The following is an 18,458-nucleotide window of genomic DNA, read 5'->3' on the forward strand; positions in this document are numbered from 1 at the left end:
ATGTTTTGGCCTTCACTTCTTTCAATCACTGCTTGGTTTTAAGGTCAAGGTTAGGATTGGAGTTAGGTCTGTAGTGTGATGGTTAGGGTCAGATACATGGTCAGAGAAGGTGGATAAAATTCTCTAAAAAAACTGTTTGCACATAAAGTTTAATAAACGGAAATAAAGCTGGATGTGAATGAACATAAAATTCAACAAAATAAAGTTTACCATATTTTATTTGGGGTAAATAACTCAACAGTAATATAAGAAATAACACCAACACAGGGTCAAAACAACCCATTTTGTTGGTTTTGATTAGTTTTCTCCCCATAGGTAATGAGTAAAGTTAATTGAGTCAGTGCTATATTGAATCATATTGGGTCAATTTTGCAAAGTGATTTAGTGGTGAATTAACTGGTAGGTAACAGTTTTTGCTTTATTTTCTTGGCACAGATTTTGCTATAGCTCACATCAATCTGAGAGTCATTAAAATGTATTTATTATGATTTTTTTTTTTTTTTTTTTTTTCTATACCATGGACCAATGCCACACACCAGAGCAATTATCCCCTCAGGCGGTTTGGATGGGTCATTAAAATGAACAAATATAACAAAACAGCCCAAAACACAAACAATAATACAACCAAATTACGACAAGCACCAGATTCACACATGACTGATCCCTCTTTTCAAAGTGAGTATAAAATGATGCCAGTCATAATCCATCTGGGGGTCAGGAGTTCCACATATTGATCCCCTGAACAGATAAAGATGTCCATCCAAAGAAGGATTTATGAAAGGGCATCTGACAGTCTGAGAGGTATCAAGTCACGAGCTCCTTCGAGGCCCGGTTATGTTTATGTTTATGGATGAGTTCAGTATTACAAAAAGGTTATTAAATCAACATATGTATTATCTTAAGAACATTGCAGTGGTGGGATCTTACTGGCTTCCAATCCTAAATTTTAATTCCATGATTATATATAATCTTAAGAGGCTTAAGAGGGTTTGTAAAATTAGCTTCATACTGTAAATCAAGCGTAGGTTTGTTTAAGTGGACACGCTACACTTCCTGCCACTATCCTCTGCATTGTTCTCACACACACATAAGACCAGAGAAGGAGCCAGCGCCTCAGCTGGAGGCTAACAGATAGGTAGCATTTACTATGATGTTTAATAGTGTGACAGCTGAAATCCTCGCTGAAGTCAACTCTGAAGTTGTGACACAAATAGTATGAATGAAATACATGTCAATTATACAACCCTGATTCAAAAACAGTTGGTGCGCTGTGTAAAACATAAATGAAAACAGAATGCAATCATTTCAAACAAACTGTGTTTACTGACCGGTAATATGAAATGTTCTGGAGCCCATGTAGTAATACCCTTCATTCAATCATGTGTTCACAAAGCAGTGAACCTCGCTCCATCCTCGCTTGTGAGCAACTGAGCCTTTCCAGGATGCCCCTTCCAAACCCAATCAGGATACTATCACCTGTTACCAATCAACCTGATTATCTGTGGAATGATCAAAACAGGTGTTTTTGGAGCAGTCCACATCTTTCCCAGTTTGTTGTTGCTCCTGTCCCGACTTGTTTGAAACATGTTGCTGCATCAAATTCAGAATGAGCAGATATTTACAGAAATCAATGAAGCTGATGAGGTCAAACATTAAATATATGGTCTTTGTACTGTTTTCAATTGAGTATATGTCAAAAAGATGAGTAAATTATTAAATTCTGTTCCGGTACGTTATACTGTTTTTTGAATCAGAGTTTTATTAATGATCACACAAAGAAAGTACAGTTTTGATGGGTGGGATCCATCTGGTATGCTAAATGTGTCAGAGAACTAAGTATAACTAATTATAACTAAAATAACCTTTACTGAAAAAGAAAATCAAGTAAATGTGCTTATTGAGCTATGCATGACTGATTTCAGAACAAAATATATTAAGATACAATTCAGTAACTACACTATCAAGCTGGAGGATATTAAAACGAGGGTAAATTCAAGACCATCCTCCACACGAGATGCTCATCACATACATAATACTCTTTAAATGGGTTTTAAAGAGCTGGATTAATGGCTCAATAAATTATTCAGCAATACTGATGATCATGCTGCTGAGACTCATTCAGGCCTGTCTGTTTATATTGACCCTGTGGCTTTAAAGTCTTACAGCTGTATCAATCTTCATTGTCAGATCACTCACAGCGGTGCAGCTTTGTTATTGACTCAGAGTTTATTTGTCTTCTAAATGCATGATTACCACAAAGCAACATGAAAAGCTTTTCTTTCCCAGCCTTTGGTTACAACACACAACTTGTTTTCTCGCAAAAGCCATTTCATGACTTCAAGTGTTAATTTCACTGGCTGCGCTTCATGTAGTGCAGCACAGTGCTGGTCTGTTTCTTCGCTCTGACCTCTAGTGGAAAATAAGTGGTACTGCAACTGACCCTGTTTATATTTTACCTTCAAAACAAAGAATATCCAGAATCAGATGTTTGTCTGAATGTACTGTATGACCTTCGATAAACAGAATGAGTGTCTAAGATTGATGCTGAAGTGACCCACATACATCTCTGAATATAAGACAAACAAATTAAGAACGACTGTTCTTCTCCCTGTTTTAAATGACTGTCCACCCAGTGGCTCATTAAAGTAACAAACTCTCATTGGCTGTTTGAATTGTCCCTTCCACCCTGATACAGTTTGTCCCTCCAGAGGGCACTAAAGATTTAAGTTTGACTCCTACACAATGGCAAGTCAAAAATGAATTTGACTTCAGTGATTCATAATTCATGAGCTGCATCAATAATGAGTCACAGAAGTATGTGCTGCTGTCGAGGATGTCTTTCCTTCCTTTCATTATTTAAAATTCTGCTAAAATAATAGAACCATAGAGGAAGAAGATGATATAAAATAAAGGGACTGTGATAGAAGCGTTTTATAGGACACATGTACAGCACAAACCGCATCCTTTAATGTGGGGCAGGGACGGTCTAAGCAGCTGCTTCCTGATGGTTTCACTTATTTCTTTGCGCTGGGTGTATTGATGTGATGAGTGGCTGCTGTGATAAACTGTGCACCTACAGTAATGGACTGGGCAGTGACTCATGAAATGCCATAGGAAACAGTAGCTTACATTTTAAGTGAATTGCCACTCTTGCAGCAGAACTTATTTCTGTGCCAAATTGTTCGCTTTAAGCTTTAAGAGGTGTTTTAAAGGGGGCTGTATGTCCAACGGAACAATATGAAAGGACTTTTATGCAGTTCGATCTCATTTAATCTGCGTCCTTTCCATTAAATTCGTCTTGACTATTTAAAAGCCCTGACTTGTGGTTCAGGAGGTCAAGTGATGCTCAAAAGATATTTCAGGAAAGGTTGACTCAGTTCTCTCATATTACTGGCCATGCATGCGGGAACTATTTTCGGTCGGGAGGGCTGCCCTGTATATGTGCACTCACGTATTAATGTTTAGAATAAGAAACAGCACACTTTCTATAGTTACATCTGAAACTATATAATAATATCACAGCTGAATAAACTGTAGTATCCATATAATCGAGGACATTTCAAGCAGCAGGGAGCTCAGCTGCTGCTGACTCGGTCAAGGCCGCAAAAATACAAAAATAACAGGTGCCGGATGATTACCGCTTTGGTGTTTTATTCAATATGTTATCATTGATGTGTCATGTTACAGATACATATCCACCCTGTCCGTCCTCAGAATCAGCAGCTGTCAGTATTTTCTCTGCACAGTGTGTTTGCTTTTCATCTCTTTACCTCCACATGTCCATCTTGGGTTTGTTGCAGAGGACACTGAGATTCTGTGGCAGCATAATAAGAAAACACAGGCAAAAAGCCTTCGGGCAGCATAAAAGCAGTATGAATTTAGAATAAATGCTGAAATTGAATGACATGTTTCAGTCTGTTTTTGACTTTTTAAAGTAAAGATATATGCTGCAGCACAGTGCATTTTCTGTGCAAGTGGCCAGTTAAGTTTATGTTTATCCTTCAAATGTTTTCATACTCCAACTACCACAGAATATGGCATCCACAAGCATTTGACAGGAAACGGTTAACATTATCTTTATCAGATATTATTAGAAAAGGCAAAACGATATTTCCACTGTGCTTCACTCTGGCAAGAGAAGGGAAATAGTTCTATTGTTTTGGTTTGACAGTCAAATGTGATCTTTGAGGAAGGATATAACCAACAAGCCTCTTTCAAAGCAGATATCTTCACTTGTCACTGCCACAGGTGTTCAGATAAACACCATTCAGCCATCATTCATTTTATTATTTACACCTGTGCTTTTTCAATTATCATGTCAAAATTGAACTCTGTTTACTTTGTGACGTGAGCCACTTCATACCTTGAGTCTTTCTGTGTCTGTGTCAGTCGTCAGTCAGAGCGCTCAGTAAGTAACACTAAGTGGAGTGTGAGCCGAGGACAGACAGTTAACTGGAAACTTTACACCCACAAGACAAAGTGTAAAACGTGTCTATGTGTACATGGCTTCCTGAACCCCATCCCTCCTGGGGTGTGACTTCCTGACCCATTAACCTGCAGTCCTTTCAGTCGTCTCTCTGTTATAACTCAGTCACCACCCTGATGATCCTCTAAGGCCTGCACTGGTACACACCAACCCTTGCTGTGTCTAGTGTTGTGTGTGTGTGTGTGTGTGTGTGTGTGTGTGTGTGTGTGTGTGTGTGTGTGTGTGTGTGTGTGTGTGTGTGCACGCACGTGTGCATGTGTGTGTGTGTTTTGAGCTTGCACACACAAAGCTTGCACATTTCTCATGGAACATCCTCTGAGGAAGCTGTGTGACAATGCAGCTGCACAATGCAGCTACAAGTTAGACCACAGGGACTGCTGGAGGTAGCACGGTCTGATGTTCTCCGTGGGGTTTCTATGGGGGCCAATGAGGAAACACCTTCAAAACAAAGACCCTTGAAAAAGCAACGGCTCGCCTGTGACAAGAACTCAAATACAAGGAACAATGTAATGTATGACATAACCAGAAAGTAGCTTACTGACATCCATGTCAGCAGCTCCAAATTTACTGAGCACTCCAAATATTCCAGTGCTGATAGAAGAGTTAATCTCAGCATTATCATTAAAAGGATTTTTTTAATGAAATTATACAATGGTTATACAAAAAAAGGTCCAAAATTAACTTCAGAGCAAGGGGAAGTGTGCACTGACTTCACTTCAAACACTTCCTTTTTGAAACTAGTAAATAAATACATCAATGTACCTGATGCGAGGCTAACCTTGCAAATACATGAATAACCACATAATGCACATTACCATCTAAGAAAACTGGCTTTGTGTAAATTTTGCCAAACAATTACTTATTTCTCTCTCCTTTTAGCTTCATTTTGGTCTCCACCAACTCCTGAGGAAAACGTGTGGCTCTTTAGCTGCTAAATGCTCCACCATGTTCACCAGCGTGCCGTTAAGTGCGTCTGTCTGTTGTGTGCTGCCGAGCGGGTGGCGTACTGTGGGTTTTTAGAGCTTCTTTACTGAAAAACAGCTGCCTGCTGTGGCTGAAAATGATGCTGATGAGAGCATTAACAGTTACATTGTGGCCTGTAAAAGCACAACAATGAGCTGGAAGACGTTAAATCACGCAGCTGAGGGGAATTGTAGTGTTGAGTGAGCGTCTGGATTCATCACTTTGAGCGATCCCTTTCACATTAAACATAGTAATTTGATCATTTGTTAATATAAATAATATTGATTGGTGCCAATTGAGCAATTTATTTTTAAGCTCCCTTAATATGAATGTGTTAAAGCACTTTGATGTTATGAACATTTACAGAGACGTGTGCACAGCAGCCTACAGCAGACATTCTTTAACACAGCTGAATCCACAGCATGGTCTTCTCCCGTAGTGCCCAACAAGTCCATATCTGCAATGGATCATCAGCTGTTTCTGCTCAGTGTGGATGAGCAGGGGACTCATACCCGTTTTCTGTGATCGCTGAGCAACAAATTCTACAATCTGAAAGAGTAATGCCAGCAACAAGATGACTTCACAGCTATTTGTCGTCTTGAGACTTTTTTCTCACTTGTTTGTGAGTTGGGCGGCATGGTGACGCAGCAGGTAGTGCGCATGCCTCACAGCCGGAAGGTCTCTGGTTCGATCCCCGGGTTGGGCAGGGCCTTTCTTTGTGAAGTTTGCATGTTCTCCCCGTGATCGCATGGGTTCTCTTAGGGCACTCCGGCTTCCTCCCACAGGAGGTGATAGGTGTGAGTGTGAGCGTGAATGGTTGTGTGTCTCTATATGTCGCCCAGCAATCAACTGGCGAGCGGTTCAGGGTGTACCCCGCCTCTCGCCCGTTGACAGCTGGGCAGTCAGCTGGGGGGGCTGGAGCCTATCCAGCCCCCCCAGCAAATATTTCAGCCTAGAGATGTATTCTGTTTTGGTTGCACAGTTGCAAAAGGAAAATTGATGAGCTTTCAGGTATTAAGTAACGATGATGATCAAATGATCTGAAAATTCGAGAGCCAAACTGTAGCCTGCAGTGACCTTTTTCAAGAGTACTGTTTTGCTATAAACCTTACATTTATACAATTATATTTGCATCCATTTATCCTGGGGATGAGCCAACATTTGGTTAACAGGTAAGTTTAGTTTTCTTGTGTCTTATCTGTTGACTGTCCAAACAAATGTGCAGTTTGCTAGATGACGTTAGCTTACGTTAGCCTATGTTAGCCCGCCAAGTTACATCATTATTGGTGCCAAATGCTGACAGAATGTTCTATGAGGTTTGGAGGTGTTGATGAAGGAAGACGTGACTAAACATTTTTAGGGGTTTAATCAAAGCCAGGAGCTTTGAACTTTAATAACCCTGTGAGGAAAGTGAATAATCTTAGCTGTTTAATGACTGACTGAAATATGTAAATATGTTTAAGTTTATTGTTGGAAATGACTATATTAAAAGTCTGCAAGTGTATATCAAACATCGTCTTGCAGCAAAGAGGAATAACAGATCAGGTTCTTATAACTGGGCGAAGTATGTTTAAACTTCGTGTCTCTTGTGGCTTTTTGACTTCACTGGAAGATCCTTCATTATATCAATAGGCATCACATATTACTCTGTGGAAGACCTTTCCCTCCCTTGACACACTAAACACATTATGAGAAGCTCACTTCAGGTTCTGCATCTTTCTCAGCTGCAGACAGTTTGTCGCTGCAGTCTCAGTCTTTTGTTCGTCTGCACCAGACAATCACTCTGACTCCAAGACAATCTATCCACAGTCGCCAATGGCAGACTGACTTAAAGTGTGTGTGTGTGTGTGTGTGTGTGTGTGTGTGTGTGTGTGCGTGTGTGTGCTCTAAGATGTCCAGGGTCAGGAAGGCACCAGTCATATGGTCTCTAATGAAATATGTATACAGTTTGGGAAAGGAATACACAGCTGGAAGGTTTTACTATACAAAGCATTTTCACCTGTCAGGTCAAGTCCCCACTGAAAATCATGACAGAGCTCAGGAAGCACGATACAATGCATAGACATCTACAAGAAAACATCACAATAAAGTTACATCTCCACGAGGACTGATTCTGCTTTTATAGTTTATTCATACCTATTTTTAACAATGAAGCGACGGAGCCACAGTAGCTGACAATACTGCACGAGGTATTGTATTTTCCGGTGTGGCAATAACTGGATTTCTCAAAAGAACACAACTGGACATTTTCATCGTCCTCATGGTCCACCTCTTGCTAGAACAACACACAAACCACTTAAGGGCAGCTGAAGGCCTCAGAGAAACACCTGACTGTCAGATAAGAGAGTTCTTGATGGTCTAAATGTGTGGAACGAAGACAATACATTAATGTTTCACCTCATCAGCTTCATTGATTTTTGTAAATAGATGCTTACTCCGAATTTGATGCAGTAACATGTTTCAAACGAGTTGGGACAGGAGCAGCTAAAGACTGGGAAAGATGTGGAATGCTCCAAAAACACCTGTTTGGATCATTCCACAGGTAAACAGGTTCATTGGTAACAGGTGAGAGGATCATGATTGGGTATGAAAGGGGCATCCTGGAAAGGCTCAGTCGTTCACAAGGGAGGATGGAGTGAGGTTCACCACTTTGTGAACACATTGTATAAAGCATATTATATTGTACAAATGGGCTGAGCTGATTAATGTCCATTTTTAAGTTTGGGTACAGAGTCAATGTGTTAGTACTACCACAAATTAGTTCACATTGTCGTGTCATTCTGGGTCAGCTGCTGCAAATTTGGATGGAGAAATCAAACCACCTGACTACTGTTGTGCACATCTTCCCCATTTTCAGCATAAGAGAGAGAACTGATTCACACAGCCTTTAGTATGGTGCCCATGCAATTTTTGGGCAGGAATCCATTCCCTCTCTCATGGAAAGTGCGTGACTGCTCATGCATCAGGAGCTTTGTGTTACACGCTTTCCCCCTTGTTGTTTTATAGTGCTTTTCATATGTCAGGAGTCAAATCAAGGCTCAACTCAACTGCTTTAAAATGTGTGGATGTGTGAGGTGCATTCAGTGGCATGCAAGCTTTGCATCCATCACCTGGATGCACAGCAGGAGTTTGTAGCACAGCTTAAAGTACACCTACATTTAATCAGAAAAGCTATAATGGTTTCCCGAACACTTACTATGCATCTTAGTAATTTCCCAGCTAGCTAAAGAGCAGTTTTATTGATTCCCAGCAGGAAGTGCGCATAACAAAGCCTCTTTCTTGGGAAGAGTCAGCCTAGAGTCAGCCTTTGATCTCAAATAAAAAATTTTATTCTGAGTTTAAGTCTGTCGCTTTGAGATGTGAACACAAACATAGAAAAATACAAATATTGCATAATATTGGACAGCAACACCTACCACGTTGTTACAACACCTCTGTGTCCAGTGGATGTAAAAGGAGAAACAGGACATTGATCCAACAGAACATCTACTTTAGATAATCTTATTATATAAAACTCATGTTGTCTGCAGATAATACGATACGAACATGTGAACAGAGGCTTCTGTAGGTGTTTTAGACATAACTGCTTTAGAGCGTGCTCTTATGGTTATACGTAGCAATAAGAAATTAATGTAAAATGAACAGCAGTGATGACAGAAACACTAATATGTGGTGCATTTTAGGCTAAGTAAACAATTTCATGCAACTCCCCAGAATTGGCTCACCTGCAATATAAGAGGTGAACTCTTCAAATGCTAGTTGTAGTTGTAATGATTCCTATACTTATCTTATCCAAAATGAGGAACTATTTAAACTGCTAGCTTTTTATTTTTAAGTGTAAGTGCATGTTTACTGACTGTGACCATAGTTTTTGAAGCTGGAACATATAGTTTACACTGTGGTGATGACACCCACGGACAACATTAGCTTTTTAGTGGGTTAAGCTAACAATAGAGTTTGTTTCTCTGTGCGAACAAAGACCGCAGAGGAGTTCAACTGAAAGTGCAGGTGTAGGTTTGCCACCTACTGCCACCAATTTAGATTACTGGGTTGAAGTGGAGCTGCTTGTATCACTGCCAAAACTATGAAAATAGAACACAGGTTTAAAACAAATAGGATTTTCCTTTTACAGTTTTAAAAATGATTCTTATTTCTTTAGGTCTTTATGTATTATGCAGTGGATTATAATTGGTTTAAGTGATGTAATAAGGAAAAGTATGAGAGAAGTTCTGGGGAATAGCAACTCAGTGAAAAATCAATAAATATAATGCATGTAAGAATGTGATATTTGAGGTTTTACACAGGCTCCAGACTCCTCTCTGGGTTAACAACAGCGTAATAGCCATCCATTCAGCAGTAAGTCAGGCAATGACCAATGACTGCTGGACATCAATACAACAAGCTCTGAGTACTGTAGACCTAATGGGCCTGAAAGAGAAAAGCATTGCCCAGCCTCATGATAAATGGGCTTTTGCGTACACTCGCATCAAACGGCGCACTACTGAAGGCAGCTGCAGCGTAATAGCCTGGACTGACAACTTCACAGGGGTCACAATAAAGCCTCAAAATAAGGTCGAGACAGGAGGGGAGGTGCACTGCCAATATGAAGCACTGCTCAGAAAAGTGAAGTGGTCTCAAAACCTGTCTGACCCTCAAGGGATCAACAAATCATACTTCCCTTTTTTGAGTACAGTACATGTAACTGCTGAGTTCCAGCTGTAATAGTGGCCAAACATACATAGAAAACACATCAGAAAGGTATTTACTGAGAATTGGCCACTTCCCTATAGGTTCTGTTAATTCAAGATAAAAAATAATATCTTGATAGAAGGGGAATTTTCAAAAAAAAAAAAAAAAAAACCCAAACAACAAAACCAAATAAGATCGACATATAGACACTAATGCCAAAGGGAAAATGTAGTATTATAGCAAAAAATGCTTAGTAGATCAGTAAATATGTATATAATAATAAGAAGAAGAACAGCTTTTGGGTTGCATTACTACAAGACAGAAAGGAAAAACATGAGCTGATAGGAAAATAGGAACCCTTTTCTTGGCTTAAATGATCAATAAAGCATAAGTAAATAATACGTAAGGCATTCTTAAGACATTCAAATGCATAAACTCCTCAGAAATGGTGCCTTATTAGTCAGTGGTACAACAAAAACTTATACTATCAAAGGTTGTGTGTGTGAACTGGTATGTCGAGCGCTTGGCGGGTGTTCATTTTGGACCGTGTATCATAATGATTTCAAGATGCTACTGCAGTAAAATTCCGCATGATGATTCTACGTGATGGTCGATGGGACTACATGAAATTGTACTTCTGAAATTTTGTTGTCATATGCACGAACATGGAGGTGAGGAAAACATCATGTGCGCTCACATGCAGCAGAGCCGGCAGTAACCTTGGCTGGGAAACATGCAATTATCACGGAAGCCCTCAAAATGACTCTACTACAGAAAAACTGTGGCTGTTTTTTTTTTTTTCCATGTTCAGTGTTAAGTGATTTCAGTCCATTAAATTTATGCTTGTATGGTAATGGCAGCCAGTTTGACACTGGATAGTCTGTCGAGGAGCCACTGTAGTATTATTGAAATCAGACCCATTGGCAGAATCTAAATAAAACCATCCAATTAATGTCTCAGCTGGAAGCAAATGAAATGGAAAATTAAAAGCACTGCACTTAATGGTGAAAGAACTAAAGGTAAGAGCACTAAATATCCCTGCAGCAAAAGGAAGTGACAGAACTAAAGACCTATTTCTGTTTGTGTGGGCTTCTAAAGTTGGCAGATCCTAGACTAAACTGTGCCACAGCTGAAATTATGCCTAAGTAATGTCTCCGAGGCCTTGTTCTGTTAAGTTGCATGCAAAAGACCGCCATGCCTCGAAATACTGCCGCCACAAAAGCCACAGGGCAGGAGGGGACTGCCCGCCTCGGATTTGCAGCCCAGACTCACGGGGTGTGTTTTTGCCTCAAAATGGTGAGGGTGAAATTAAAGGCAGGGTTGTCATGTAATTGCACATGGATGTGCCACTGCCCACGGCTCTGACCCCAGCTCTTGCACTCTAATGAAGGGTTGAGAGCTTGAAGAGGGCAAACCCCGACAAAGTAATGGCTACAGTGATGCCGGCCAAATAGATTTTATAATGTGCTTATAGTACTAAAGCGCAGGGCCCTTATCTTTATCCTATCCGGCCATTCTCATTTAACCATTAGTTCTCTGCTTTGAATGAGAGAATATTACGTTACCAGTCACACAAACTGCATTATAATCAATTATGAATGTCCTTTATATGTGTAGGCATCTGTGAGTGCCCACTGCTTTTATATTGCATTATGATTAATAATGTATATTCTGATATGTTATGTCCTGAGTCAAGAGTTAGTTAAATGCTTTATATCTATATCTACAGACAGCAAGCAGATCCTTTAAATCTTTTTAAATAAAAAAAAGATGGATTTCTTTGTCAAATATCTCATCTTTAATCTCTGTTGCATTACTTCATTTTTATTGCCAACATCAAACAATGTCCAGTTTCCAGTGGAAAGTAAGTACATTTTTACTACTTCATGCTTCAACTGAACACACATCAGAGGCAAATGTTGTCCAATATAATGTCATGCATTTTTATAGATTCAAATATCGAAACATATAACAACAACAACAACAACAACAATAATAATAATAATAATAATCTCTATTTATGAAGAACTTTTCCAAACCCACATTACAAAGTGCTTCACACAAAGCAAAAACTTCAAGACAAGCTGATCATAAAATTAATCGAGTCAATAAAAATCTGTAAGTAAAATACTATACAAAGTAGTACTAGCTATGGCTCCACCTTGACCAGTGGCAACATTGAATTGCTGCTTATGAATTAATGTAAAAATAATAACACTGAAATAATCCAATACACAATAAAAAGGGGACATTCTGCTGTTTAAGTACTTTTATATAGTTTTTCTATAGTTTTACTTAAGTAAATTCTATTGCAGCACTTTTAGTTTTACTTACTGCAGTTTTACAGTGTGGTATTGCTACTTTTACTTAAATTAAGGATGTGAATACTTCTTCCAACCACGCACAATGTCACACATACTGCATACTGTATAAGGTCCAGGGCAGGCTGGAGTTGAGCAGTGGAAACTTTCCCTGAGGAATGGTTTTACCAGCTGTGAGGCCGGCTACTCTGAGAGAAGGAAGGTTATATAGTACAGTTCTTTCAAACGTGGGGCTGCGGCTTGTCGGTTTATACTTAAATAATATAGCATTATAATAGCAGGAAATCACACATATGGTGTATTGATGATTTAGGGGGGAGCTACAGCTCCTGCTGCTGGAAAATGGCAGCAACAGTGAACTTTAATTACTGTCTCGCTGACAAAGATGACAGGAAAATTCAGTCTCGCCTAAACTGAGTGGTTTGCTACAAAGTAATATTTTAGTGAGGGTGGTCCTGCAAAAGTGAAAAACCCTCCACCCATGCTCCTCTTCAGTAGTCTATGAATACACATAGACGTGGACTCACTCTAACCACATATTATAGGTTTGTACTTGCTGATGGTTTCATATTTGGCTCAAAGTTTATGTAAATGCAGATGTGAGCCCAACTTCACTGTAGTTTGTTGAAAAACCCAAGGTTTTTCCAACCATGTGCCTGGTCTGTTAATCCAGCTGCCTTTACGTAGACCCACTCTGTGATTGGTCCCAGATTTGCTGTGGGTCCAAAGTAACTATTTGGCTTTTTCCCTGAGATTTTCCCATTGCTGCTGGCAGTGCGACCTGCAGGAAATGACTGAGAATTGTGACTGTAACAATGCTAATGGACCAACGCCAGACCACAGCTGTTTATTCAACCACACAAAACATTCCTCTGGGTTAATAACCACAGACACTGGAAGAGATCTACTATTTAACGATTTGGTCTGTGACACAGTACAGTATGTGCTTCGTTTGGGGAAAATGGCAAGCAGCAAAATGTGTGGCACCGTATAAACTAAAGCAATAAGATTCTTTGCGATTGAGTCATATTCACATAGTGTACAAATCCAGTGCACAACGCCAGTGACTCGATTGTTCTTTGTGCAATTTCTGGATTTTGTTTGGAAATAAAGTTTACCCTATTGTCTTAGTCACATCCTGGTAATTTTATGTTTAGTCTCAGTCAGGAAAGTCTTAAAGTCTCTGCAGTGTAGATTCCCACTCTGCCACATCTATTTCAAAGAGGCATCATTTGTCTTTCTGCCTCCCAGACTCTCTGAGTCCTTCTCTCCTCTGCCAGCCCTGCCCATCCTTCCTGGATATGAGGTCATGACAGAAGGACCAGAACAAAGGATGGGCTGCAGTCATCTTAACTGAAACTCTTACTGCATATTGTGTGCTTGCCCTTTCTCTTTTTGTCCATGTCAAGCAGAAACATAGCAGGAAAAAAATGCTGCTACTACAGGCTTTAGTCATTAGCTATATATACATGACGTGTAAGTATATCTGCAGAGTGAGGGCTTTTGTTGCATTGCATTCAAATGAAATTTTACATTACTGTGCACCTAGTTATTAGACAGCATGGTTCTCTTCTCACTTTGCATTTTATTCTAGTTTTTTTAATTAATTTATTTCTTTTTAATTGTATTTTGTTTCCCTTCCCTTCCCCTTTTTATTTATCTGACTGCTGTACAATTTCCCACTGGGATTAATAAAGTACTCTAATTTACCTAGATTACTAAATTTATCTCATCTATCACTCTCTTTAGCCACCTAGCTGGCTAGCCAGCTAGCTAAAGTAATTTCAGTTAGCCAGCTAGCTTAAATTAATTAGCTAGCTATTTATGCTAGCTAACTCTTTTCCATATTTTAAACATTCAAGCAAGTTTTCTAGCTATCTTAAAATATTCTCAGTCACAGACTCAAAAGCCTGTTAAGCAAAGGGATGCTTTAATGAACCAATGTCAGACATATTATTTCAAGATAAATAACTTAATTTGAGGAGATACAGTTGGCTAAATGCCTGAATAGGAAAGAGATGCTAACAAACGGTTTCTAATTTGCTCAAATCATACCAAAGATGATATTTTGGCACAGCGTTAAGGACTTTTAGAAACTTATTTCTGGGAGGGGGGGTAATATTCCTGGGGGACGTTTTAACGTATCTGGGACAAAAACAGTGACATGAATTGCTGCAGCATGTGTTTTCCACGTACCTCCTAACGCTGACATGCTTCACGGATTGAACTGACCCTTGAGCCGACCCAGCCTCTCCGCTCTCCCAGCCGGGGCTGCAGGAGGGGAGGAGGGGGAGGTGTGACTTCCAGCCAACCGTCGACAGCTCCGGAGTTTAGAGATCAGAAAAAGATGCGAAGCTGCTCTCTTCCAGGCAGCGAGGGACACCAAATTAAAGTTCAACGTCTGATCCAGGAAACACGGAGAATCTACACCTCAGTAATGAAATGTGTGTCTTAAACTTTGAGCTACACCCTGACTGCGAGCATCCCACGGTAAGTCTTTCACAACTCTCATCTGGTAAACTGCTCCAGTCGACACAAAGAGATTAATTACATCTGCACGGTCTAATTTACCAGGAAGTTAAATCGATTATGTCTACAGTGGGTCATTGTAAGCAAAAATAAAGCTAACTTCATGCCTTAAAAGCAGAGGAAAAGATTAATTTACGTCCTATATGATCCCCTGGTACTTCGGGCAGTGGTCCAATAACTCTAGGTAAACAAACAAACAGCATCATGTAGTGTATTTTAAGTTGTAAATCTTGTTTCCTGTACATTTTTTTTTTAGTTTTCTGCACGTATTTCCCTGAATTAATAAACTCCTGTTTCCATAAGAGTAAGGAAGGCTTTATTATTTATTTAAAATCCACCAGACAGCACCATTTCTTGCTGTATTTCTGGATGATGACTGTATCTGGCTGATTTATGGAATAACACTCATGTTCCTCACATCTTCTACGGCAGCTGAACTCGTTGGATCTGCTGACACTGGACTCCTTGCTCTCTTCTGACCTCCAGTGTCAGCAGCCAGTGCCTTGAAGATGGTCAACCCACAGATATACCTCCACTACAACTACACGGGGAAGCTGGACCACCGACCCAGCGTCGGCTCGAGCCCTGGCACCGTTGACACCAAAACCATCGTGTTCCTCATCATATGCAGCTTCATCGTCCTGGAGAATCTCACTGTGCTGACCGCCATATGGAGAAACCACAGGTTCCACAACCGCATGTACTTTTTCATCGGAAACCTGGCGCTTTGCGACCTGCTGGCTGGAGTCGCTTACCTGGTCAACCTGCTCCTGTCAGGAGAGAAGACCCTGCAGCTCTCACCTGCACTCTGGTTTGTCAGAGAGGGAAGCATGTTTGTCGCCCTTGGTGCCTCCATTTTCAGTCTCCTGGCTATTGCAATAGAGAGACACCTGACGATGATCAAAATGAGGCCTTATGATGCCAGCAAGAACTACAGAGTGTTTCTGCTCATAGGGACCTGTTGGCTGATCGCTATATCTCTTGGAGCTTTGCCTATTCTGGGCTGGAACTGCCTGGACAATCTCCCTGATTGCTCCACAGTCCTCCCTCTCTACACCAAGAAATATGTAGCTTTCTGTATCATAGTTTTCATGGTTTTGCTCTTGGCCATGTCAGTCCTTTATGCACGCATCTACATCCTGGTGAAGTCCAGCAGCCGAAAGGTGAGCAAGCACAGAAACTCTGAGCATGCCATGTCGCTGCTGCGCACTGTCATCATTGTAGTTGGGGTCTTCATCGCCTGCTGGACGCCCATCTTCATCCTGCTCCTGCTGGATGTGGCATGTGAGCAGCGCTGCCCCATCCTCTACAAGGCTGACTGGTTCATCGCGGTGGCCGTGCTCAACTCAGCCATGAACCCAGTCATCTACACTCTGGCCAGCCGTGAGATGAGACGGGCCTTCCTGGGTCTGGTGTGTGGCGTTTGCTGCAGGGAGAGGGCTTTAGTCAATGGCAGCGGGAACAAGCAGACTCTGGAGCCCAGCCGCAGCAGGAGCAAGTCCTGGAGCAGCCAGAACAACCCCAACCAGAGCCAGCAGAGCTTCAGGCAGGCGGAGCTGGAGAGGGAGCAGGAGGCAGACACAGGCCATGGCCAGGTGTCAGTGGTGGCAGGAGGGGCTGCTCAGGTTGTCCTCGAGAGTGACAGAAAAGACTGAGAAAAGGGAGCAAGATATGCTATGATTAAGACATGTACAGTAGGAAGGTGAGGGTGGTCCTAAACTCATTGAGTTGTGATTGGTTTAGAATGAGGGGTTTCTGGAACGAGCTGTAGACTTTAGGCAGAGGCTGCAGGGCAGTGCTTTCTCCTTTGTGCTCAGTATTCATATATCTGCATCATCCGAGATTCGGAAGCTTATTAAAATGTCCACACTTGACTGATTCATGTATAAAGCCGATATGTTCAGTGACACAGTCACTGTCAACGCCTTTGTCAAGTACAGTTCAAATTTCATCAACGTCCACTGAGAACCATGTATCTCCATAATGGGTGATTTTACAGTTAACTGGAGGATAAACCCTCTAAAACTGACTGAAAACCATCTGGATTATCATTTTGGAGGTGCATGGTCTTTGCAGGACAGTGGTGATTTGCAACTGAATGGTGCTGTTACCATTGAAAAAAAAAAAAAAAGCAAAAAAGACATTTACCTCTGTGGTTACAATTGTGACCACCTCAGACAAGTAAGAAGTGAAAAATCACCTGCAATGAATTAAAGTGCAATTATAGTTCTGCAAAATAATGTAATGAAGAATGATTGTAGACAATTATTAGTGTAATTACAAACAGTGGAAATTATTTATTATTCTATGCAGTCTCATCTGTAATTTTGTATTTACTCCATAATACCACAATATACCGTAATGAAAACTGCAGTATAAATTGTACATATATGTGATGTAAATGAGATAAAAACATGAATCAAACCTACTACAATTTGCGTTAACTCAGCAGCATCATGTTCAAACTGCATGTTATCACTGTACAATTAATGTAGCTGATGCAGTTTGTGCAACATCAGTAGTCTTAAGTGATACTACGGCTCCATCTGCTGGTTAAGAATGGTAGTTAATGTCCTCAGTGCTGGTTACATATCTACACAACATGCTGCATGTTCAGAACAGAATCTCTTAAATTTCCATTATAGTACCAGACTGAAATGTTGCGAGTGTGTTTGTCTGTTATCTGATTATTCTAGAGGTGGAAACATTTTGTATCAACCTTAAAAGCATGAAGCTGGTTAAATGAAGGAAGAGGCATGTGGATGCGGCACATGAAATAGAGTTTACTATGTGCAGTTATTTATATGATGCTAGATATTAGCTTTGACAGGATGAAGTGAAGTGAAGTTCTGCCTTATTACATGTTGCATCTTCCTCATTCCTTTGAGAAGGAATAAATGCATATTATTTTTTCACAGTGTTATCCAGCCATGCAGGTAGTGTTGTACGTCCAGGTTGTGAGAGCTCTGCAGCCACCACAATACTATGGAGACCAGTTTGTGTTGTTCACAGCATTGACAAATAACATTAAAATATACAGCAGCAGCATCTGTTTACAGCAACAATTTTACATGATGCACACACCAGATTTCAAATAAATCATTTCCTTACCTGCCTGGCTACCCCATTGATAACTGATTAATTAAAATTAAAGGATTGCTTGTGTCCTTGGTGTCACATCACAAAGGACAATAAAACAGCTTGATCAGGCTGGTTAATCTGATATGAAGCCTTGGCGACACCCATTTTCCATAATATGTCTCCTGTAAAACTTTCATGACTGTGTTCAGTGGGCTATCCAGAATAACAACAACCCTGTTAGTGGATATTTGTTTTGAGGCTAAAATAAACAAAAACTCTCTGCATGGCAAGATATCACCAGACGTAAGTGAGAAAACACATTTTTTTTGACTAATTTGGATGGAAACTGATGAGACTGGCTAAGTGCTGTGTCTATTATAAACTGAAAT

The 18,458-nt window shown here is 40.4% G+C and overlaps 1 protein-coding gene across 1 annotated transcript; it reads left to right on the forward strand.

Moving 5' to 3' along the window:
• The first annotated feature begins 14,791 nt into the window (after positions 1-14,791).
• On the forward strand, positions 14,792-17,104 carry LOC139348816 (sphingosine 1-phosphate receptor 3). The gene is made up of 2 exons (XM_070989169.1): positions 14,792-14,949; positions 15,421-17,104. The coding sequence occupies exon 2, from the start codon at positions 15,498-15,500 to the stop codon at positions 16,641-16,643; it is 1,146 nt and encodes a 381-aa protein (XP_070845270.1). The 5' UTR covers positions 14,792-14,949; positions 15,421-15,497; the 3' UTR covers positions 16,644-17,104.
• The last annotated feature ends 1,354 nt before the right edge of the window (positions 17,105-18,458 follow it).

This window comes from Chaetodon trifascialis, chromosome 20, assembly GCF_039877785.1.
Source record: "Chaetodon trifascialis isolate fChaTrf1 chromosome 20, fChaTrf1.hap1, whole genome shotgun sequence".
Lineage (NCBI taxonomy): Eukaryota > Metazoa > Chordata > Actinopteri > Chaetodontiformes > Chaetodontidae > Chaetodon > Chaetodon trifascialis.